Raw genomic sequence first — 23,394 nt, 5'->3', positions numbered from 1 at the left:
GGAAGCAAATGGGTTGAAAGGGAAATAATTTTGATTTAAACACATGCTAGACATTGGGATCCTCGCACAGGCCGCTCTTTAGGGTTAGCCTAAATTATGGCCGGCAATTAAGCTGGCCGTTATGAGCTCCGGCCGGCAATGCGGCCTGGCTCGTTTGGCTGGGAAATTAAATTTCCGATTTGCCACGCCTGCCACATACATCATAACGCCCAAACGAGGGACTCCCGACCGCACCGCACAACTTGTTTACAACATTAACTGTGCGACATTTGTTGCTCGGCCGCAGTTTGGGGGAAAAAAACCAACAACACACACACACAAACGAGCTGGATAAAAAACACATGGCATCGAGATGAAACGCCCATTTCCGAAAAGCCGTTAAAAGCGGCGACAGCCACAAACGAGGGCACGCACATGACCCCGTGACCCCATGGATAACCGGGGATAACCCAGCCACGACAAAAATCTCAACAATTTATGGCAACTCCCCCGAATACCAAATACCGAATACCGAATACTGCTTCGGCTAACTTTATACAATTTCGGTTTTAATAAATTATGTTTAATAACACTTTGAATATGTTGCGAAATTAATTTTTCCTGCCCTTGCCCTTTGCCTCTTTTTCTCCCTCTCCTCCCGAAGGCGGGGCCTCAATATCCTGGCGGAGGAATGCCAGCAGAAGGAGTGGGCGGGACCGGGAGCCGAGGCATTGGGCTAGGCCATAAAAAAGGATTTTACTGCGATGCCATGCCGTGACACTTGTGCCACTCACACGCACACAGACGCACAGCGGGGACGCACGCACAGCCGAAGGACGATGTGCAGGGTATACAAATTTACACTGATCAAAACAATATCAAGATAGAGGTCACATGGTGCCGAAGAAGTCCCATTTTAAGTAGGCTCCCGAGCAGTAAAACCCCGATTGCAGGATCTCAATTTTAGATTATTTTTTCAGGAAAAAGAAAGCATTAAAATAACGAGTTTAAAATGGTACAGCAATATAAGAACCGTTTACCGATTATCTTAAGTTGGCGAAGTTATGGACTTGAAAGCGGAGGTTAGGGTTAAGCTGCAAGCTTTTGGAATTTTGAAAAAATCTGACATACCATGGGCGACCTTCGACCTTCGAATTAAAATGCAGTTAGTTAGGAATTTTATTTCAGACGTTTGAAGCTATGCCACTTTAAAATCGATTAAAAAATGATCAAGTTATGGGAAGTCAAAGTGCAGTATTGGGCAGTGGCGGATCCACGGGGGGAAAATAGGGACATTTCCCCCCCCTTGGAACCACAGAACCTGAAAATTTTACTTTTTTGCTATGGTTGACTTTTCAAATATAGCCACTTTGTTTACCAAAAAATTGGGATGGATAATTTTTGTTTTATAATTTGTACTGTATTTCTCTCGCAATAATAAATTTGAACTTCAAATCGAAGAATAAGTTCAATTTCCCCCCAAGAATCGTCTCTGGATCCGCCACTGGTATTGGGTCACCTTTATGTTAAACACAGGAAATTTCGAATTCCGAATAATCGGTATGAACCATTTCCGTTATGAATTAAAATTAAACGCAGTTCCTTTAAGAATTTCAGTATAAACGTTTAGAGGTATCACACTTTAAAATCGGATTTAAATTAGTAAAGCTAAAGGCTCTGGTGTCTCTCCAAGCAAGTGTTTTACCACATTTAACGAACCCTCAGCAAATCCAGCAATGTGATTTCAAGAAGGTTAACTCATTCCGTTTGAAGAATATTTATGTCCAAACGCTGAGCTCAAGAAAACCCCAGGTTAATGTTTGCCATCTTTATGCGAGTGTAGATTTGCATATATGCTAAGTACAGCTATCGCACCGCCAGCACTTTTACCCACTGCCCCGACACCTTGCCACCCCCTCAGCCCCTCGAAATACCCCATCATGTTCATCCCCCAGAACCGCACCATTCATCCCCAATCCACTGGCCCCATAAAAAACGCAATTTTCAACGCTGATGATTACTCAATGCCACAAACACGGGCACGTAGCAGACCCACACACACACAAACCTGCAAACGCACGAACACTGAATTGAACCCACACACCTACACACCGATACGCCCACTACGACCACTCACACATCTAAGTCCTCACCCACACAAATACACACTATGAGGACAGCAGCACGTTTCATTTCCGCCACAGACATTGCTGCTGACATCGACCGCAAAACTGAGCAGCTCTCTTTCTCTCGAAGGATATCGTTCTCTTTGTGGCCGCCGCACGGAAAACACATACCTCTCGCCGACGATTTTCCGCTTTTCCAGCGAACTGCACTATCCGAGAGTTTTCGCCACACACTCCACTCCGCTCCACTCCACTCCGAATTCAGCAGTCACCACTTTCGAGTGAATATCCGCAATGGCGTGTGCATAAATATTTCATAATACTTGGGAGCGGCGTCGAGCGGCGGGGGAATCCCCGAAACTCAGTTAGCTGTGTAAACAAGTACATATATGAGAATGATTGGGTAGATTCTGGGGGTTTTTGGGGAAGCGACGGGACTGATGGGTCGGGGATTGACAGGTGGTAATCGAGTTTGGGCTTATCGGGGAACATCAATTCAATAATTTCGACGTGTCGGATTCGAGCGCATCATTTTCGGGGTAGGATATCAAGTTTAGTGCGCCTTGATTTGCGATTGCCAAATGGAAATATCTCTGTCGAGCGTCCTTCAGATGGTCTTTTGATCCCGAAGTAAACATGGAAACCGATTTCATTTAATTTCGAACTGTATCGAATGGGGATTGGAAAACCTATTCGATTGGGTTGTTGGCAAAGTTTTGAGGCAAAGGACTGCGCAAATCCTTCAATCTGGAGCACAAGAAAGGTATCACGAATCAAAATGAACACTTTATAAGGGTTTGATTCTTTTGTATTTAGCATATCAAATTATTTTTGGTTCTAAGCTTTCCCACCTTTGTTAATATTTCATTACCCTAACTGTAAATTTATTCCATAATCAGCTAAAGCCCATTAAATATGCTAAACAAAACGTTCAGTTTTAAGACCTTCGATGAAAGTGCTCAGAAATTCCTTCAGTCCGACTGACTGACCCCTTTAAGTCTAGCTCGCAAAATAAGAGCCTCCAACCCGAAACGAATCCGGTTCTGCACTGGCCTGCCTGCTATTTATTGTATTTGCTCGTTTCGGCAGAAGTTTGCAATCCAATTACGCCAGAACTTCCAACTAGCCATTAATGCGAGCAAGAAACAGAATCTCCCTGGAAGACATCCACGCCACGCCTCCCGAGGCATCAGCAGCCGCAACGAAATTTGACTAAATAAATGGGTAATACAATTTCCTTTGGCGGGAAACAAAATTAACTACATCGAATAAAATTTGCTGAACTTGGCAACTATTTAAATGCGGCAGATGGCCGATGGGAGAGGAGGAAAGTCCTCAGAAGGACACACGCCTGGTTAGCTAAGCCCAAGTCGGCGCCGAGCGATAAACAACGTAATCTGATTTCACTTAAAGCCCATCCGGCCACGCCCACTGACCACTGAAGGCAAGAGGGGCGGGGGAGGGGTCGGTAGGTCCATATTTAACACCAAGTTGTTGGACCAATAAAACGGTAAATTTAATAAGCGCTTGACAGGCGCAAAGTTGAGCAGTTAAGTTTAATGCCTCATTAGGCGCTCCGTTTCTGTGACATTGATAGCCAGCGCGGCAAACTTTTGGCCCACACACACACACACACAACCATACACTAACCACACGCCCACAAAGTGGGCGGCTGTGGCTCGCAGCTGCCTCTGATTTCCATGATTAATACTTAAGTGCTTGTTAAAGTTTTTCCCCGGTCCCGAGCTGTCCCGTTTATATGCAGATGCCTGTTGTTTGCTGTACGCCGAGGTTCTGTCCTAAACAATCAGGATAACCCCATCCCATCCCGTCCTATACCATGCTATCCTATCCCGTTTCTTTCTCCATCCCTGGAGAAGGAGCCTAGAGCTCCATTTGTTTGCTGCTGAGACAGCAGCCACATCAGAGCTGAACTCCGCCGGAAGCTGGAAAGCAGGCGAGTCCGGGGAAAAGTACCCATTCGTAGCCAAAAGCAACGACAACTTTTATTAGTCCCTTACAACCGGCTTTCACTCTCACTTTGCACTATTTTCGGCTAAGAACCTGAGTGCAGAGCTGCCTTTTAAATAATTCCAGCGCAAAGTTCTCCATAAAGTTTTCACAAATCTTTGACAACGAACTAACTTTGCAAACTAAATTTTTTGCTATAAAAGTGCAAAGGTAAAGTAGTAAATATTAAAACGTGTTTTAAAGAAATAATGGAATTGACTTCAACCTGCCAAATACTAATTGCAATTCATGTCACTTAGGAATTTAAAAGTGGAAAAACTAAAAAAAACTGGGTTAATCTACGGAATTTTGAATTTAAGAGAAATAACAAAAACTAAACCTGTGAAAGAATAAATGCCAGGGCTTTTCTTCTACTCTTAAAAGCCTAATGAAGAAACTTTTCTGAGAAAAATTGAGCTATTAAAAAAGGGTAGGGAATGAATATAAACAAAAAAAAACAAGGTTAAGAAATATATGAGGATTAACTTGCAGCACCGAAAGCCAATTCGGGATTAAATAAAATAACTTAAGCTTAAACTTTTATGACTTGCAAGAAAATGTTTATTTAAATCCTAATTACATTGACTGAATGCCAAGTGTACTTTATTTATTTTCGTTTTTCATTGGTTTTTCCCTACCAACAACTCTTAGCTATTTTCCAGCCATTCGTGCACCAGCGGCAGCTGAGTCAGGTCCATTGTTGGCGGCCAGTCCGTCCGGGGAGCTGGTCATTTTTCCAGCTTTGAGCTAAGCCACTAACCAACGGACCAGCAACCACTGACCTCCAACCACCGAGTGTCCACCAACCACCAGCCCAGTTGTGGGTGAGTCCAGGACCGACCGCACGAACGTTATTTGTTGGTTTTAATAATTACACAGCCTGGCCAAAGGAGGGCGGGGAAAGCGAGAGGGGGTGTGGCAACGCGAGGAAGAAGGATATTTTTTTCGACGAGTGGCGGGAGGAGGGGGAGGAGGGGGAGGAAGTGGTCTAGGATTTTCTCTCTTTAATATTCCAGGCCACACGTCAATTACACACGTACGCGCGACTGCGAATGGCTTCCGCATCCATTTCGGGATTTTGGAGGTGGGCAGGAAAAACAGACGCGACTCGTCGGGGGAGGAGGGTGGTGGGCGGTGGGAGGTGCTAGGACGAGAGGGCAGCCGTTGACAGCTGAATCATCTGGATTAATGCCGAATTTTAATTAGTACCACGGGTACTCGCCAGCGGCATTCCATTCCCTCTGCTCTTTGCTCCCATTCCCATCCAGGCTCCATTTGTTAATCCCACTTTGTGGCGGGCCGGCTAGGATAGTTGCCGCACTTGGCACCTTATCGGGCTCGGAGCAGCGACATTGGAGCCCGAGGTCGGGGAGCAGATTAAGTACGCCCCATATGTGAGCCGACCGCCAAATGAATCTTCCCCGGCTTAATTAATCCCTGCTCAGTTTCTACTCTTCACGTGGAGGCAGGTGAAAAAGGGATTCCCGAATTAAAGATACCTTTCATTCAGCAAAATAGACAACGTAGTTTCAATTTAAGTCAGTGAGTCAACAAAACACAGTATGCTCCCAAAAATATTGAACAAAAGCCTATTTTTAAATTGCTTGAAATATAATAAAAAGTGATGGCTTGGCTTGATAATTGCTGTTTGATATTTAAATAAAATGGAAGAAACAAAATCGAACTTGCTTAATTAAAAAAAAAGGCCAATGGCTGTGCAAATGACCATTTGACTTTACAAAACAAAATGTAAAATCAAGAGAAGATTGCATGGTAATTTGGCATACAGAAAAAGCACAAAACTAGTGCCAATCGCTATGGTAGATTTTATGGGGATACAAATAAAGAACTCAATGGAATTAATTAACACTGCACTTTAAATAAAGTAAAATATTGCATGACTTAATTGAAGTTTAATTTTTGTTTGGTTCTTCAGGTTTCCTGGTAGTCGAGCTTCATACACCCTTGAACTTGGAGAGCAATGGGTATAAGGGCTCACGAAAATAAAAGCTGTTTAAAGTTTGAGGTGATGTGTGTGTGCACCAGGCGCCTGTCAAGCTGTCAGGTCTGGCTCACATCTCACATCCAGGGCTCAGATCTCCAGCGCCAGCTCCAGCTCCCAGCTCCCAGTTGCCATTTCCCAGGTCTGGGTACCCAACTTTCAGCTGAGCATACCGAGCATTTGTGGGCTGGCCTGTCTGTTTCGTGTCGCGTGCTTGGCGATAAGCAGAAGCAGCAGCAACAACAGCAGCAACAGCAGCAGCAGCAGTTTCCCAGCTTTTCCCGGCTTTCCCTGGAGTAACCCCACAAAACTTGCCGTTGAGTCGAGTTGCTATCGGGGACTTATCACTTGGGCGAACTTATTGTTGCGGTCCGGCCGTCTTCACTTCCACGTAGCTATACATCCGGTTGTGCTCGACTCGATTCGATTCGCTACGATACGATAGGATACGATGCGATGGGATGCGATGGTTGAGTCGCTGGCTAATGCTGGGCCATTGTTGATGGGCTGGCAACCACCGAGACACAGTCTTACAGTTAACATTGGTCTCCAATACACAACATTCACCGTATGACTATGTCGGGGTAATTGAGCGGCATCCTTTCTCCTCTCTCCTTTCTACTTTTTCCATTCTCCGTTCGTCGGCGGCGGCTAACACTTCCTGCCTATTAGCTGGCATTATTATTGACAGCCAGTGTCCTTTCCCCGCACATCCCGTGATGTTTGACGACGACAACGACGACGACGATGACGGTGATGATTATGAGGACGATGATGTCGGTGCGATGATGCCGCGGGGTGGTATTGATTGACAGGCGGACTCCCGTTCCAGCGGCAGGTAATAGTTGCCTGCCCGGCTCCCTTATCAGCCGAACAATGGCTGCGACATCCCCCCACTGCCACTCCCACTCCCATACCCACTCATCATTCAATTTACCACGCCACGCCGAAAAATCCATACAGATATATTGATATTTTCATAACAAAAGGTTTTCGGTGTCGGTTTTGGGTGTCGTGTTTTGGTTTGGTTTTTCGAGCAAACAGCCACAAATTTCCGGTGTGTGCGTGCATATTATGCATTTATCGTTGCCATCTATCAGTGATGCAAAAGGAGAGGAAAAACACACACAGGAACTCTTTTCCCTGGGCGAAACATATTGTCATCGCTTCCACCTTGCCACCTTTCAATTTTCCCCACCATCTGTCTTTCTCCATCACTCCGACTCCCTCCCACAGCGGCACACTCCAAAAAAATATGGTTTCTGAATATTAAATATGGTTTTTTGCCCCGTCAAATGTTCAACACATAGTGGAACCGTTCACCCGGCCAGCTTTCAATTTTTCCCTCAATCTGTTTTAATTTAACAAAAAGGTTTTTTCAGGTAAATAAATCTTCTTGTAATGGTATTGAATTGAAAAATTGGAAAAGCTTTGTGAACGAGAAACAATTTTTATAGCATTAAAAAACGCTTTAGCGAGGACCATTATTGTTTGAGTTTTAAATAATTCTTTATTTGTGAAATTTAAAAACTGTGCAGCTCAAAGATACTTTTAAAGCATTAACTGTGTATAATTTTCGGGAATCAGAGAAGGGAAAATGAACCTTTTGCTGACAAATTGAAATTCAAAACTTTGCCCTGGCAAATCCTGCCAAATAATTGGCTTAAGAACAAGTACAGAGACAAATGTCCTTGGGCATGAAAACATCTTAAGCTTAAATACTACTTCAAGGTAAACGGACAATGCATTATGTTGGCAGAATAAAATTATGCCGATTTTAGACATCTCCATTTACTTGTGCCGCTGAGGAAATACGTTTCTGTAAGTGTGCCATTTCTCACTCGCCTTCGTTCTCAGTTGTGTTTGTGTGACTAATGACGCCGTTAGGTAGGCAACACTTTCTTCGCACACCCACGAAAAGGGACTTCCCCTCCCCCTCCCCCTTCCACCGCCTTACATGCATATCTGCATATGTAAATGTAATTTTATAGCCTGCTTCGCCTCGCCTTTTCCCTTTCTTTGCTGAGCTGTTCTTTGTGTGTGGGGAGGACACACATTATTATTTTCGCACACTCGACACATTGTCTATGTGTGCGTGCCTGTACATCATGCGCTTATGCGTGTGAGCGGCATGTAAAATTTGTTTATTCAATTTCAACTAGGCAAACAACGCCGCAACGGCTGCAGCGGCACAAAGGGCGATAACTCACTTTCGTAACAAGTAAACTAATTATTTCTTCACTTTTTTCAGAGGCTTTCTTCCCCTTCCCCTCTTCCCTCTTATCGTACTTTTTCCTCTCTTTTCGTTTTGTTTTTCTCAAGTTGTTGTTTTATGCTCGCCTTGAAAAAAGGGGTGGGGACGTCCTGTCGGGCGGGTGGGGATTGTTAAATTGCAAAATAATGTACACACTTGCTGCTTGTAATCGCCTTTGCTGCTGTTGTTGTTCTTACAGGCTCTAACTGCTTGTTCAGGCCATTGTGCTTGTTCATCATCATCAGCATCATCATCGCTGACACTCGCACACACAAACACACACACACACATACGCATGTTCGTTAGGGTGAACCGCCATATGCCAAAAAGTTAGTCAATTTAAGTCGCATTTCCTTAAAGGGCTTGGGATCCTGCGTGCAATTAACGTACTCCCACCAAATTTAATTTAAAATGTGGCTCTTTGAAAAAAGTCTTCCCAAAATTACGTATACGACATGTAATCCAGTTAAGAATTTTTGCATACTTATAAAGTTTTAAACTGTGTATGTGATACTTGTGAGAAAAATGTAAACATATAACCAGAAATCTAGAATTTTTGCATTTAATTTAGATATGTTTTGCTCTAAAATTCTTAAGGCTACCAAGATCCACTCTAATTTTGACACACATTCAACCTCGGGCGCAATTAACGCATTCACAAATGAAGAGTGTCAAGGCTCCAGTCAGTCCACCAGTTACATTGTCAGTTTGGCAGCTTTTCGCCCTTCCTTTTCCATTTCCTCGGCCCGTGTCTTCGTTTTTTTCTATTCTTCGCCAGCTTTTCGGCCCGGTCCCCCGAAAAAGGCGCTGCTCAAGTCCTTCCATCGAGATAAAAGTTTTTTGTACGCCTGCCAGAGGGAATGCCAAATGTATGACAACACTTTCGTGAATGTGTGCGGATGCGTGTGTGCGGCATGCGGCATGTGGCATGTGCCACGCCGTGATGGCCACCATCAGGCAGGTGTAAGTTAGTTAGTCTCGGATCCCCGCCCTCATTCCTGGCAAATTACACATTCTCTCATGCATTGTGCCATCAAATTTGAGGTACTTAGGCAGCTAATGTTCGCGATGAGGGAAATTTTCGGAATCATTTGTTGCATACTTTAGATAAGACACCCACAAGATGTTTTCGGGGACACCTCAAGGGAGGTAATCAAATGAAATGGCCTCGGCTTACGGGCTTTCTGACGGGCAGTGCTAGAGATTAATCTATAGATTGCGACATTATATTATAGAGATTTGAGAAAGGATATCTGGGAATACTACTTAAATATTTATCATTTGTTTTCATTCATGCTTGTTCTCTGCAACTGTCTAGATGACAAATAACTTAAGGACATTTGAGTGGCAAGTGGATGTATCAGCTTTTTGCAGACGTCCCTTTTCATTTGCCAGAAAGTTGCCCGAAAAAGTAGCAAAGTTTTGAGTATTTGTGAGCCTCATTTACCTTTGATAGGTTGTCAGGGCAATCACAAGTTAACTACCCATATTAAATGCCCCGAAATTATCAAAGATTCTTTTCCAGAAAAACTTTTCATGGCCTGAAAAGTTTGCGTCTCTTAAAGAGCGAAACTTCGGGCCAAGTCCATTACCAGAATTTAAGTCGCTCCCTAAGCCCTATGTAGTGCGGAGTTTTTTATAGTTGCGCTGTTATATTCCTTTTAAAAAGTTGAAACTCAATTTGAGGCGTTGGTGACCACACCTTTTGCTGGTTTCCCTCGGCGGGATGATCCCTCGCAGTCGTGCCGTCAGCGTAACGAGCCTATTTGCTATGCCTCATGCCCCCGGAAACCGCCTGGTTCTTGTGTAATATTTATGTAAATTTCGCCCTAGCGCAGAACTGGAAAGGCGTAATGGTCCTGGGTCGCAGCAGCCTTCGCAGCCTTTGCAGAAGGACCGCCCACCGCCCCCCGTCGACCTTCGCCCACTTTGCATACGACTCGCTACGCAACTCCGCAACTTTACTCCTCGTGCTCGTGCGTGTTTCGGTTGGCTTCTCGTAATAAATGACAACGAGCATATTACGCTCTATAATCGAGTGGAAGAGAATTATTTTGTGTGAACTAATTGCATTAGTGACATTCAATTTGATGCCAGGCAAATTCGGGGGGAGGGTGAAGGGTTTGGGGGAAAATGAGCGACAACGAAAAGCACATGGAAAGCGAATCAGGGAAAACAACGTTAAATGGCAATTGTCACAAAGGGCCGGGATTTCTGATAGTCGATCCCCTGTCGCTGCTCTAGTTTCCGTTGCCACATCGTAGTTTATTCTTTCCCCATTTCCCCCACTTTCCCCGCTTTTCCCGCTTTCCCTGTTTTGTGTTCGGCGCAGTCAAGCAAAAAGCTGCGCCTGTCGCTGATTTAGGAAAGGCGACCCAAAGCCAAAGCCGAAACTAAAACCAAGGCCCAAAACCGGAGGCCCGAGACCCAAGGACCAGGAAAGGGTCCTTTCCAGGAAAAAAAGAACGTAACCGGGTCACCGCTTGGGCAATCATGTGAATCGAGCTCTTTATAATTTGCGAAACTATGTGAGCTGCCCCAGCGAGGGTTGCTAGGGATGTTCCTTTTGTGTCCGGATTATCTTTTATAGGAATAACAAACATAAAGCGAGGTGCCCGTTTTATGGCATTTTAAGGAGCTTTTTAGAAGCCAGCTTTCGGAGTTTCAATGGAGGCCTTTTTCTTAAAGATTGCTCCATTCTCTTTGAAGACATTTACGTGAAATCTCTGCACAACGGAGATTCAAATAAATATAAAACTCTCCGATAAGAGCAGTATGCGTGTATTTTGAGAACGAAACTTTTTCTGTAGGATTACTGCGAGGCATGGGTGCAATTCAGATAAGAAGTAAATCTAATCAGATTCGAGAACGGTATTTATGCAGGATTTAATCAGACAAGTGGAAGGAAGCTGAAACAGATTTATAAGTGGCCAGCTTTGATTGACCTTTGCATAATGCTGGCGCCATATTATGTTACCTTCGAGTGCCACTAAAAGGCTATAAATTCAGCAAGAGAAAGCAGGTAAAATCCCGATAAACCATTTAAACCCTCCTCGTTGTCCTTTGTGGTTTCTCTGTGAGTGTGTGGTGGGTATACCCCTGATCTTTTGAGTGTGTGTTTGTGTTTTTTTGGGTGTGTGTGGGCAACCCAAATGAAAATAATCTTACATGTCGTTGACACATTTCGGAGCACTGCCAAAATGCCGGGTCTCCGCTTAGCGTTGCTTACCTGTCGTCCCAAAGCAAGTGGGTGAGCCATTGGAAAGAGAGAGAAGGAAAGAGAGAGAGAGAGAGAAAGAGACGTAAGTCAGGTTGCGATTAATTGGCTAACTAAGCTACTTAGGCGATCTTAATTAATATAATATATACAGTTTCTATGGCAAACTCAAAAGCGCAATAAACATTTTGTGGCAAGCGGAATTAGTCAACGGATTTTAGCGACTGATTGGGGTTAATGGCCCTGATAGAAACATACGTATTACATACTCTCAACCCGACTCCACTCCACTCGACTTGACCGGAGTCAAGACCCATCCCTGCGGATGCTCTCACCTGGTGTCCGGAGCAGATGGAGCCGTTGGGCACGCGCACCCGGAACGGACTGTGGACCGGGCAGGAGGTGCGCGGTCCCCAGCGGGACGAGGCCGCCTGCTGCAGCGACAGCGCCGAGCTGCACGGGTTGAAGAGCGCCGGCGGAGGCGGAATGCTGATCGAGCTGAGGCCGCTCAGGCTGCGGCAGTGGCCCAAGTCCCCGGCTGCGGCGGCGGCAGCGGCGGCGGCCGCGGGGCACTGGGGCACGCTCTGGCCGCTGCTGCCGACGCCGCTGCCGCTCATGCCGCTGCTGCCGCTGCTCCCGAGCAGCGACATGTGCGAGCCACCGGACATCAACGACTGTGATGTGAGCCCATGATGCTGGCACATGCCGATCGGTGGCGCAATCCCGCCGCCACAGGAGGTCACGCCGCCCCCCGCACTGGACCATTGGGTCGCTCCCGCTCCAGCTCCAGCTCCGGCTGCAGTTCCAGATCCGGTTCCGGGTCCAGTTCCAGATCCAGATCCGTGGCCGTGGCCGTGTCCAGTTCCACCCGCTGCTGCTGCCTGTGGGTCGCCGCCGGCGCAGTAGTGATCCACCGTAAAACTGTCTTGGCTACCAGAGCATTGCAGGCGGTGCGGGGGCGGTGGCGACGAGTGGCGCGGGTAAATGTTGCCTGTTGCCTCCTCCTATCTCCTCCGCCTCCTCCCTCTCCGCCTTCGATGCGGCACAGCCTCTAGCCCCTTGATCTGAGCTGTGGGCCAGGAGGAGTCGCGCCGAAGTTGCTGCTTCTGTTGCTGCTGTGTCGCGTTGAGTTGCTGCTCCTGCTCCTGCTGCTCAGCCCAACAAGCATCGCTCAATGCCTCTTCACCTCTTCTCTTGGGTAACTTGATTCAACTTTCTATTTGCTTTCTCCGCGATCACAGCTCTTCCGTCTCCTCCCTTCCATGAACAACAACTTCTACTATGATTAGTCAACAACGAGAAAGTGGGCGAGTTAAAAGTCTACTACGATTCGCTTTGTCGGGTGCTTATTATTGTTGCCGTCTTGGTTTTGTAATTGTTTTGGTTGTGTAAATTCTGTTGCTATCACCGGTGAATCATGTGTGTTTAACTTCGATTTCGTCCGCCTCCCACGACGCTTAATTTGGTGCGGCGATAAATTATTGTTTCCTTTTAATTGAGCCTGCCTGGGCAGCAAATATACCTTCTTTTGGTTTAAGCTATTTTAAATGCTTGGGTTTTACGTGCTGCAATTGATGCAATTAACTTGTTCATCACAATTGTAATTAATTTGTTGTTATTTGTTGTTAAGGTTTAACTTGGTTTAATTCTTTGTTATTGAGTTCTCTATATAGATGTGGGTTTTTAATTTGATGCAACTTTAGAGTTTAATTTTGAATTGATTTTGTCTTGTGGTTTTTGGTTTAGCTTTAGATTTTCAAATTTTCTAGCATGCGATTTCTGCAAAGGAAAATCGTTGAAAAGCTCAAAATTTAACGAAATTTATTCGACTGGGGAGTGTGGTTGGGTGTGCGTGGGTTTTTGGGTGTTTGGGTGTTTGGGGGGTGTTAAATATATATACAAACTCAGCACAGCGGAAAAAGGGAATGTCGGGTTTAAGGAATTCCAATTTTATGTTGCATACTGTTGAGGGCTATGCTCAAAAACGGCTGTTTCCGCATTTGATACAAATAAATTAGATATTTAATCCCTTAGACACACACCTGAACAATTGAAATTAGTGAAAAGGTAGGCAAGTTCGCATCCCCCTCCCCCAAATCTCCGCCCCCGAAAGCAATCAACGAAACAGATGGAGCCAAATGGAGCGTAATATGCACTGGGGAAAATTGATTGAGGAAAATTGAAACCTATTGTAGGAAAAAGAAGGGTGTAATGCGAAACAAAAAACAACCCAACATAACCCTAAAAATATCCATAAAATTCGCTACACACTTCTGTTCCAGATTTAATCAATTGTTGTCAGTACATAAAAGAGTTAAAAATCTCTGCTTCTAAGCCCCGCAATCTTCGCATTGTTTCTGTGTAGACAGTTCTCTATTCCGCGCCTCGTTTTAATTAAACGCACTGTCTAGGCAACTGAAAATGTGTATTTTATATGCCTCAGAGATAAAAATAAAAATTTACAATATAAAAACCTGTGTTGTCCCTGGGGGAGGAAACAGGACTTGGTGGGGTGGCAGAGGCGAAGGCAAAGGCAAAACAGAGCTTTTTATCTAAACGGTTCCAAAAGGCAATCGTTTGGGGAAAAAGCCTTAAAAATAAAAATAAAACCGGAACGGGGGCCGGGGGAAGAAAACAAGACTGTGAAACAAAAAGTGAAAAAAGAACATGGAACTCGGGAAATTATATGCGCTAATAAAGGCAGGAGGGCAGAGGGACAGCGGCGGGAGATAAAGAGGTCCGAAGGACCCCATCGCCGGGCAATTCCCAGGCGACTATCGGGACCGCAGGCGGAGACTATTTATGCTAAATAGTTTTCAACAAATTCCACACTGACTGCCGAAAGTCTGGCGCTGCCATCGAATTAAATTAAAACGGAATTGTGAATGCTTAAATAATATTCGCATAATAAAAGGACCCCACGAACCGGGAGGCGTTGAAATGTTTGCTTTTGGCGCAGCTTCCGCTGAATGCTAATGTGCCACATGCCGCCCATAATTGAATGGGAACGTGCTCGTCTCGTCCTGGCTTCGGTTTTCCTTTGGTTCTTGGTTTTGTTGTTGCTGTTGCTGTTGCTGTTGCTGTTACTGTTGGTGTTGTCTTTGTCCTGGGGACAAGAAATGCGGGGCAGGAAGTCAATTCAGCCAAGGACGTGGAAGCCACGTTGCCGTGGGAGCTGGAACTTTGCAGCGGAACATACGCGCTCAAAATAACCAAATTCAATTCATAAAAGATTCAAAAACCAACAAAGAAAATATGGCAAAAACAGCGAGAGAGCTGCAAAGCATAAAAGAAAGCAGAACGGAGAACGGAGAACCAAGAACCGCAGCCAGCCGAAAAAAAGGAAACCGAACTTAACAACTGAGTTGAGGTAAAGTGAGTTTTAGCAGTCTATCTGGATCCTGGAGGGCCACTGGGGCTTCGAGGACTCCCCGTCTAAACCACTGGGCTGCACTTGCTCCTTGGCAGAGAGGAGATGCGGTTCTGATGAATTTCCAAGTGGAAACAGAGGAAAATGAAAATGAAAGGAGGAAGCAGAAAGCAGAAAGCAGAGCAAATAAAACCACACGAATTTTTTATGCACAGTGGTAGCTCGGTAAATTAGTGTCTAATGAACATCAGTTTAGTTTTATTAGGCTAATAGCTTAATGCTAATCAAATACTTTAGTGCTTTTCTGAGAGTTAAAATCTATATTCAATTTAAAGCCTATTATCTAGAATAGGGTTTGGAGTGAAACAAATCAATTTAAATAGCAGATAAATATAAAGAGTTTAAAATAATAAAATCTGTTGTATTTAAAGGAGTGGAGAACTCACTAAATCATTAAAAAATATTTATATTTACTTGTATGAAATCAACTTTTTAATTTACTTTATCCTAAAGTGACAACCTTGAAATTGAAGAGGTGTTTTCTTTGACTCGTCCGAAAACGCAACTGTTGTAAATGAAAATTCTAATTTCCCGCGACCACTGTAGTTGAATTCTCTTGCAGCTTCTCTTCGCCTCTCCCCTTTTTCCCCGCCTCGCAGTCTTTGTGTATATATACACATTTTTGATAAGGCAAACGGAAATGGCATAGGAAGCGTTTGTCGGGGGAGTTCGGACGGGGGGTGCGGAAGGGGGCGGAAAGGGGGCGTTGGGCTGGGGGGCGGGGCTGTGCTGTGCTGAGTGCCAAAGTGAAGTGAAGCGAACTTCAGTTTGTTGAGGAATTCCAAGTTTGCAGGTGGGTGGTGGGTGGTGGGTGGATTTTCGTTTAGGTGTTCTATGCTTCTTTTTAGTACTTACTGCAACGAAATGTTTTAGCTGTGCGTATCTAACTCGTTGTTTTGTCTGTACTTTTACGGTTTTGTCTGGTTTATTGAATTAAAAAGTACATATTTCAGTTCTTTATTTATTGTTTTATTTTATTTCTCTTGTTGCTTGCACTGGCTGTAGATTGTCGGGATAAATTGGTTTAAATTAGTTTTTGTTCAGCACCGATTTAATTTGATTTACACCGCACACACGCACACTACACACACGCATTCACGTAGGCGAAATGCGATTAATTTAATTCAATTTGAAGAACGAATTTTGGTGGCGCGTTGGAGAAATCATTGATAATCGTTTTTGGCAAATCGATTTGGCAATGCGGTCGAAATGGTCGCTCTGCTGCCGTCGCAGCTGGCGTCGCTGCCTTATCCTTGTTGCGGTTGTTGCTTCTCCAAGAGCGAGAAAAATCTCTCGAGAGAGCGACAGGAGCTGGAACTCCCACACATACACACCAGGAGCGAAGAGAGAGGGCGCGGGGGGAAAGGCAAGAAGCTGACCGGATCGGACAATATGCAAAAAAAGAAGGGAAACCAGAGAGGCTGCGAAAAAAGTCGCCAAAATGACCATGCACACTTCGTTTTTCCTTTGGCGTAAATTTTAAGGTTATTTTTTCAGCGAAAATCAATGATTTTCCCTTTCTCATTTTTATGTTGCCTATTTTTTTGCGCGCAACTTTTCCGAGTAAAGCAAGTGTTCACTGCTTGCAATTAAAAAGTTTTGGTAGTTTTTTCGCCATCCAAAACTTTAACTTGGCTTTTCCTTCAGTTTTTCTTGAGTTTTCTTGGTGGTTTTCCTTCTTTTTTGCATTTTGCTGCGCCGTATGGCAACTCACTGGTGTGTGTGTGTTTTTTCGATGTGTGTTTTGCAGCAGCCGTAGTGCTTGCGTATGTGTGCGTGCTGCTGCTGCGGGCGCTGCTTGCTGCGGCTACTGCTGCTGCGGATGCTGCTGCTACTGTATACCCGTGCTGTCCAGGCAAGGGCTCGCGTTAAACTGGCACAGAACCAGTCAGCAAGGTGCACAATTATAGACTGAATCCTCGAGTCCTCGGGTCCTGCCAGCATCCAGCTGAAGTCCTTGCTCTCGCTTTTTCTCTCTATCCCTCTCTGCACTGCTTGTCCTTGCTCCCACACACACACGCTCTCTCCTGGTCTGGCCTTGCCTTCTCGCTCTCTCCCTCTCTGGCACTTAGCTGAATGCAGCCTACTGCCCCCAATCAATTTCCTGTGGGCAAGCGAGACGACTAGTTTGTGCTGTGACTTGGTGGCCTGACTTCTGCGCTGCCCGCTGAATCTGTTATGGGATGCAGGATGCTGGCAGAGACGTTGGCTGCGACGCCTACAGTGGCTGCGGACATGCGCAGTGGTCGTCTCTGTCTAGCAGCCACATTTTTCACTCATTGGCAATCGCAAACGATTTCACTGCTGCACAGTGGGCTTAAAGTGATTGATAGCCTGCATAAAGTTACACTTTCAGTACAAATCACTGGGGCCTCATTTCAACTCTTTTATAAAAAAGGTATTTGTTGTTTATTTTAAATATGTTTCCCATCAGTTTATGTTAAAACAGAAATTCGTAGTGTTTGCACCCTGAAACACTTTCTCCGATAAAACACAAACAAAAATTTCTCACTCGCAGCACGCACTCACGATTAGTCATAACAAGATGCAAATAATAATAAAAGAGCTCTTACGGCCACAAAAACTTAAGAGCAGCCAAATTGGCTAGGTAACCCAGTGTGCTCTGCCAGCGCCTTTCGTCTGCCGCGTAACGTGGCGAGCGTGCAAATATTCGTAATTTATGGCGCAACGTCTGCGCCACGTAGTCGTTAACCCAATCATTGCCAGCGTCAGCGTTGGCGTCATCATCAACATCATCAAAATCTGCATCATCATCGCCAGCAGCAGCATCACCGGGCAACATCAACGTTTCATCAGCAGCAGCATGTAGCTGCAGCTGCACATTGGCGAGCAATGGCCAAAATACCTGGCCAAAGTAGGTGACTTGCGGCCAACAGAGTGGACCCGGGTTGTGGGTCATAAAAAAATCCCTTTGACAATTTTCGGTGTATATATGACATAAAGAGCTCGTAACAATGCATGCTTTTAAAGTTTATCACTTATACGCAGTGTGGACCTCTTTCCTGGCTTACGTGTCGTATGAGTAATGCTCGAATATACTTCCCAAAAATGATTTCTAAAGAGGGCTTTAAGAGTGCTTTCAGGAAGAGGGATTTAATATTTTATTGCTTATAAAAACTCTCTTAGGATTAAAGAAAGGGTTAACTTGGGTTTTTCTTGAAATCAGAAGATTGAGATGTCGATAATCATTTCTTTTAAGTAACGTGAACTAGTTTCCTAATTACCTCCGATGGCGGTTCACCCTAGCTTTTGTAGCTCGCAATCACCAAGACACTCAGACACTTGCCAAAGAGGATGCGGGCGTGTGGCAAAAGGATTCATTGCCAAAAGAGGAAGACAGTGGCAGAGGCGGCAGAAGGTGGAAAGCCGCAACCTAATTACATGTGGTAAGGCCCCAGCTATCCATTGGGGCCAGGCAAACACAGCGATGGGAGGGAGAAACGGACAGACAGTCGGAGAGACAGCCCCTTTATGAGTTATGAATCTGTGCTGAGGCACAGCAAATATTTATGGAGCGCTTGTTGTGAATAGCAGGCCAACTGAAAAAGGGAAGGAAAATGGGGGAAAGTGAGGAAATGGGGGGAAAGAACAAGAGTAGAAAGCTTTGCTCCAAGATCGAAAATAGGAATACCCTTTGAGGACGACTGTTTCTATGGCAGTATCATAGTTTGCTGACCAAACTTAACAAAAGTTTTCGGGGAGTTATACAATTTTAATGAGGCATTTGATAGCCTTGACAGATAGATTTCATCAATAAGTATTTTCACCTGATTGTGGCGTAATTGGGAAATGGGAAAGGGAAATCTCAGTTACAAAAGAATAGTAAAAGTAGTAATACCCCCTTTTTTGGAGGGAACTAAAGCGCTGCAGTGGCATCTTTTCTGCCCGAAGTGCAAAGAAAGCCGTTCAGACAATCGATTCGTTCGCAAGGACAAGCACGGCAGCCATCACACGAGCTTAACGCGCAGCATAACGGGCTTTTAATTAATGCAAAATAAAGCACCTACCACCCACCCACCGACCCACCCACTGACAGCCCGCAGCTCACAGCTCACAGCTCACCCATCGGCGTTATGACGAGTGATTTTCAGTGCGAATTCATTTCGGCCCAAGGTTCCAGCAGAGCTGGCAGTGTAGGTCAAGGCCCATTCGGAAAATGGAGCTCGTGTAATCGCATCCTGGCCATAAACTATTAACTTGCTGCTGTCGCCAACGTTTTGTGCGCTGCAACACGCCAATGGAAAATGGAATCACGAGGGGTTAAAAGGGTGCGAAACTGCCGCAGGTGCACTGCGAACTACAGTGCAATTTAAACTAATGATATGCTGGGAAATATCAGAATAATAGCTAGCTGTAGCTTTAAGTCTGAATTGTTATATTAACTACACCTTTCAGAAATACCTTTTCATTTAGTATATTTTGATGCAAATATAGTTCCGAATTATTTAGTTTCATTTTGTTTTTCTTCCAGTGCATTCAAAGAGTGAAAGCAATTTGGCACGAATTTGTCATCTCATCGAAGTGGCAACAAATTTGGCTGCAGCACAACAGCAACAATGGCAATAACAATAACAAGGATGATGGCAGTTACAGAGCTGCAATTTGGGGCCTGCCAAGGGGGAGGGGTGAAAGGCAGGGGGCGTGGCTGGCGACATTTATGTGTGCTGTGCAGCCAAAAGAGTAACCCTAATGTGTCAGTGGGGCAGGTGAAGTGGAGGCAGGACATCCTCCCCGCATTTGGTCCTGTAACTACTGCTCCTGACAGTTTGCTTGCTTAGCCTCGTTGACACGTTTAGTTGTCAACTAACCCACACTCACACTCATACACACGCAATCGTACATTCACACACACACACACACTCGGGGGAAGATGAACACGTGCACAAACACCACAGACACATCCGCAGAGCCTTCTGTGTATATCCGTATCCGTATTCCGTATTCCGTATTCCGTATTCCGTGCAAATCAGAAACAAGTCAAAGGTAAAACGACCGTTGTAGTAATGCTGATGGCATCGTAGGAATCGCATGAATCGTCGCAATCGTAGGAACCGGGCCAAAATGGGAATAGGGGATAGGGGGACACACGGCTCTGTGTGTGGCACACAAAAATGCAAATTCGTTGGCCATTTGGCAAATTGATTTTGCCATTGCAATTGGCCAATATTCAATGAGTGTCCACCGGGGGAAGGACAATAAACAAAGCCCGGCTGAACGAAGCGTTTTATGTCCCTTGAAGTCTCACTTTAGGATGAGAGCTCCCCTTCTGGGGAAAAGGCTTTCCTGTCGAGTGGATAGGATCTGCATTTAATGCTGCTGGTAGACACACTCTTCAACTTCGAGCTTAAACCGATTTAAAGAGCGGAGAACATGTGTAATGCAATGTGCCGAAAGTAATTTGATGCAATTATAGGAGCACGCACACATCATTGATTTTAATTAAGGCACAAGGATTTAATTAGTTTAGTAGTTAGTTATGCAAATATTATAATTTCCCCTTTTTTTTTGGGGTTAAAGATTAAAGCTACCCTGTATGACAATTTATTATACCGAACAATACCGCATAACGCATAACGCAAATTTGATTTAAATTGAAAAGTAATTAAGTGGCCAGCTGCCCAACACCCCTATAATCATCGGGTTTTCACCGCACAATGCGGGTGGCCATTTTCACCCGGCTGCTTTCTAGTTTTCCCCCGCATTTTCACTTGCAGCCCGCAACAAAAACAGTAAACAAAATTTAATCAAAGTTTGGCCGCAACTCGCAATGAAAAGCCAATTCCACTGTGCATTGGCCACATGCGCTCCCGCCATACATAGTAGTAGTACCCCCGATTCCCTATCCCTATCCGCATCCCTATATAGTCATAATCCCCGCGATGCTATCGCTTTCGCTTAGAAGGCCCATTTACCTGGTGGTGCAGATTGTTGTAGTAGCGGGTTATATATGCGGGCAGCAGCTCGGCGGTCTCCAGTCCGATCCACTGGAACACCTCCGGATTCTGCGGCTGCAGCAGGTCGTTTGTGGCACTCGCTGCCGCGGATAAGCTCTCGCAGCAGCGGCAGCAGCAGCAGGCCTCCTGGGGCTGCTCCATTCAGATGGGGGAGCGGCGAAAAGTCGGCGGCTTTTATCAATTTATAATTCGATTATTCGTGGTCCTTGACAGGGCGTTTAAAGTGGGCTATGTTTCACATCGCCTTTGTCGCTGGCGCGTAGCACATTTGAATTTAAATTGAGTTATGGCCGGAGCAGTGCTGCTGCAGTATTTTCGTGTGGCGCCAATTTATGAGCAGGGCAACGGCGCGTCCCCAGCGCCACGGAGCAGCCACGTCCCCGAGATGCCGGATCCGGATCCGTATCCGCATCCGGCTGGCGGTTGCCATTTTGTCAATTGCTCCCATGTGGATTTGCCGCCAAACACGTGGGCTGTCGCCTGCTGACGGAGGTTACGGCGGAAACTCGCGCGCGTAATTGGCACACTCACGCACGCACACACACACAAACACACGCACACAGACAATCACGGCGCACTCCGGGGCTTTCGGCCGGGTCCGGGTCCGGGTCCGGGTAAGCGTCCTGTTAATTGGGTCAAGCGGGACGGAACGGGGCGAAGCGGTGCGATGGGGGGTGTCGACGAAACCCCCTTGAGAAATAGACTCGCGCCACGAACTAGAACTCAAGCCCGAAAAAAAACTCCAACTCCAACTCAAGCTGGCAAGCTGGCAACTCGGAACTCAACTTGACGAAGGTTCTGGCCACAAGTCTCCGGAGAGGGGGAGTGGCGCCTCGTTAGGCGCCATTTTCACACATCAGCGGGCAAGTGGCAAATAAATCCGAGGCGAATAAATCCGCCGACGTTCCCCAGCGGCGACTGCGCCGCAAACTAAACTGAAATCTCGGGTGCGCGCTTTTTGTTTAAGTCAATCACGAGTGCTCCGTTGTTGCAACTTGGCCAACAGAGATGACGCGCAGTGGGGTGTCCTTAACCAGGACCTAGAATAGGTACTTATTTTTATGTGGATATTGTACCAATAGGTATGTACCTTGTTCTACTAAAACTACTTTTAATAAAAATTGCATTTTGTTTGGTGTGCAAATTATCCATTTTAGAACTATTTCGTACCGTGCCAACATCTTAAATTTCACTTTTAAATATACTTCTACTTCTTACATTTTAAAAGTAAAGAAAGTACCTTTGCCACTACTGTCACTACCCATTGGGATGGAAAAGAAAGAGACGGAGAAACTAAAGAGGAAGAGAGGCCGAACTGCAGTTTGCTGCAATTTGCAGAGAGAGAGAGAGAGAGGAGAAGGGAGAGAGCGGCAGCTTTTGCAGCTTTCACTTGGACATTGGCATTGTTGTTGGGACTGCAGCCCTGGCCAGCCCAGCATCCCCCAGCCCCCGGGTTGGCATCCCCCCTCCAGAGCTGCCACCCCCTTTGACGACTGCCGCTGAGCTGTGTATATAGCATTAACACATTCGTTCATTGCTTTCATCGTTGCCCTGCGTTTTCCTGCAGTTGTTCATACTTTTTGCCCATTTTTCTTTCATTCTTTGGGCTGTTTTTTTTTTGTTTTTTTTTGCAGATTGCTCGGATTTATGAAAATGAGACTGGGCTTGCGTCACACACAAAAAGAAACAGGCAGAGGGACAAACCGACGCACGGACGGACAGATAGGACCGAGTCCGAGCCACGAGAGGCGCAAAAATAAATAAAAGAGGAAAATCAGGAAAGGCAGCGGCAAACGCGCAGCGAAAAAAGTGTAGTCTGCTTCAAGGAGCAATTAACGACAGTGGATGGCACAGAGTTATGTTATGGCACTGCGTCCATATCACACACAGCCAGTCACCAGTTACCAGTCACCAGTAGCCGCCCCCCGAAAGCCACCCATCCACCCACTCACCCATCCTCCATAGCAGACTGAACTGAACCCAACCCAAGCAGAAGTATTCTTTATACCCTAGAACAGACGCGGGTACTTGGGTGCGGGGTAAACCAATGAGGAGCTTAGGCCGAGTCTGGCAAATAATTGGATGCTCGTGGGGGATGAGTCCTGGCGCACATAAATACTCCTCGGAGTTGTCCTTTTCAAGTTCTTTGACGGGGCCACATTAAAGCCCGCTTTGATGAGTGCAGTTCGGCCGAAGGACTGCGTTAATGGAGAGGCGTTCTCTCCGGAAATACAAAATAATAAAGATGGAACTACTCAAGGATCCCTAACTAACCATTGTTGTATTACTGCTTTCAACAGATAAATCAAAACTTCAACTAGAAGGACAGCTTTAACAAATCTTCACTCAGTTGAGCTAACATTAATAAATCATACTTACTTCTTATTCTGTATTATTCTTT

At 45.5% G+C, this 23,394-nt stretch overlaps 1 protein-coding gene across 9 annotated transcripts in view; it reads right to left on the bottom strand.

The window, feature by feature from the left end:
• Nucleotides 1-23,394, bottom strand: part of LOC108099403 (peripheral plasma membrane protein CASK) — a 40,506-nt gene that overhangs the window by 10,346 nt on the left and 6,766 nt on the right. For 2 of the 9 annotated variants that reach the window (XM_017202915.2, XM_043209234.1), the window contains exon 1: nt 20,952-21,149. The exons of 4 other annotated variants lie outside the window; for them this stretch is intronic. In XM_017202915.2, coding sequence (XP_017058404.1) covers nt 20,952-21,134 — 183 coding nt within the window. In that variant the 5' untranslated portion in view covers nt 21,135-21,149. Of the gene's footprint in view, nt 1-11,539; nt 11,570-11,923; nt 13,368-15,873; nt 16,937-20,951; nt 21,150-23,394 lie in introns of those variants that run through there. 3 more of the 9 variants (XM_017202913.2, XM_017202914.2, XM_017202917.2) reach the window with 3 other exon arrangements.

The sequence above is a fragment of the Drosophila ficusphila genome, unplaced genomic scaffold (genome assembly GCF_018152265.1).
Source record: "Drosophila ficusphila isolate 14025-0441.05 unplaced genomic scaffold, ASM1815226v1 contig_791, whole genome shotgun sequence".
NCBI classification, from domain to species: domain Eukaryota; kingdom Metazoa; phylum Arthropoda; class Insecta; order Diptera; family Drosophilidae; genus Drosophila; species Drosophila ficusphila.
The sequence above is the reverse complement of the archived record's forward strand: the minus strand, read 5'-3'. Positions and strand labels throughout refer to the sequence as shown.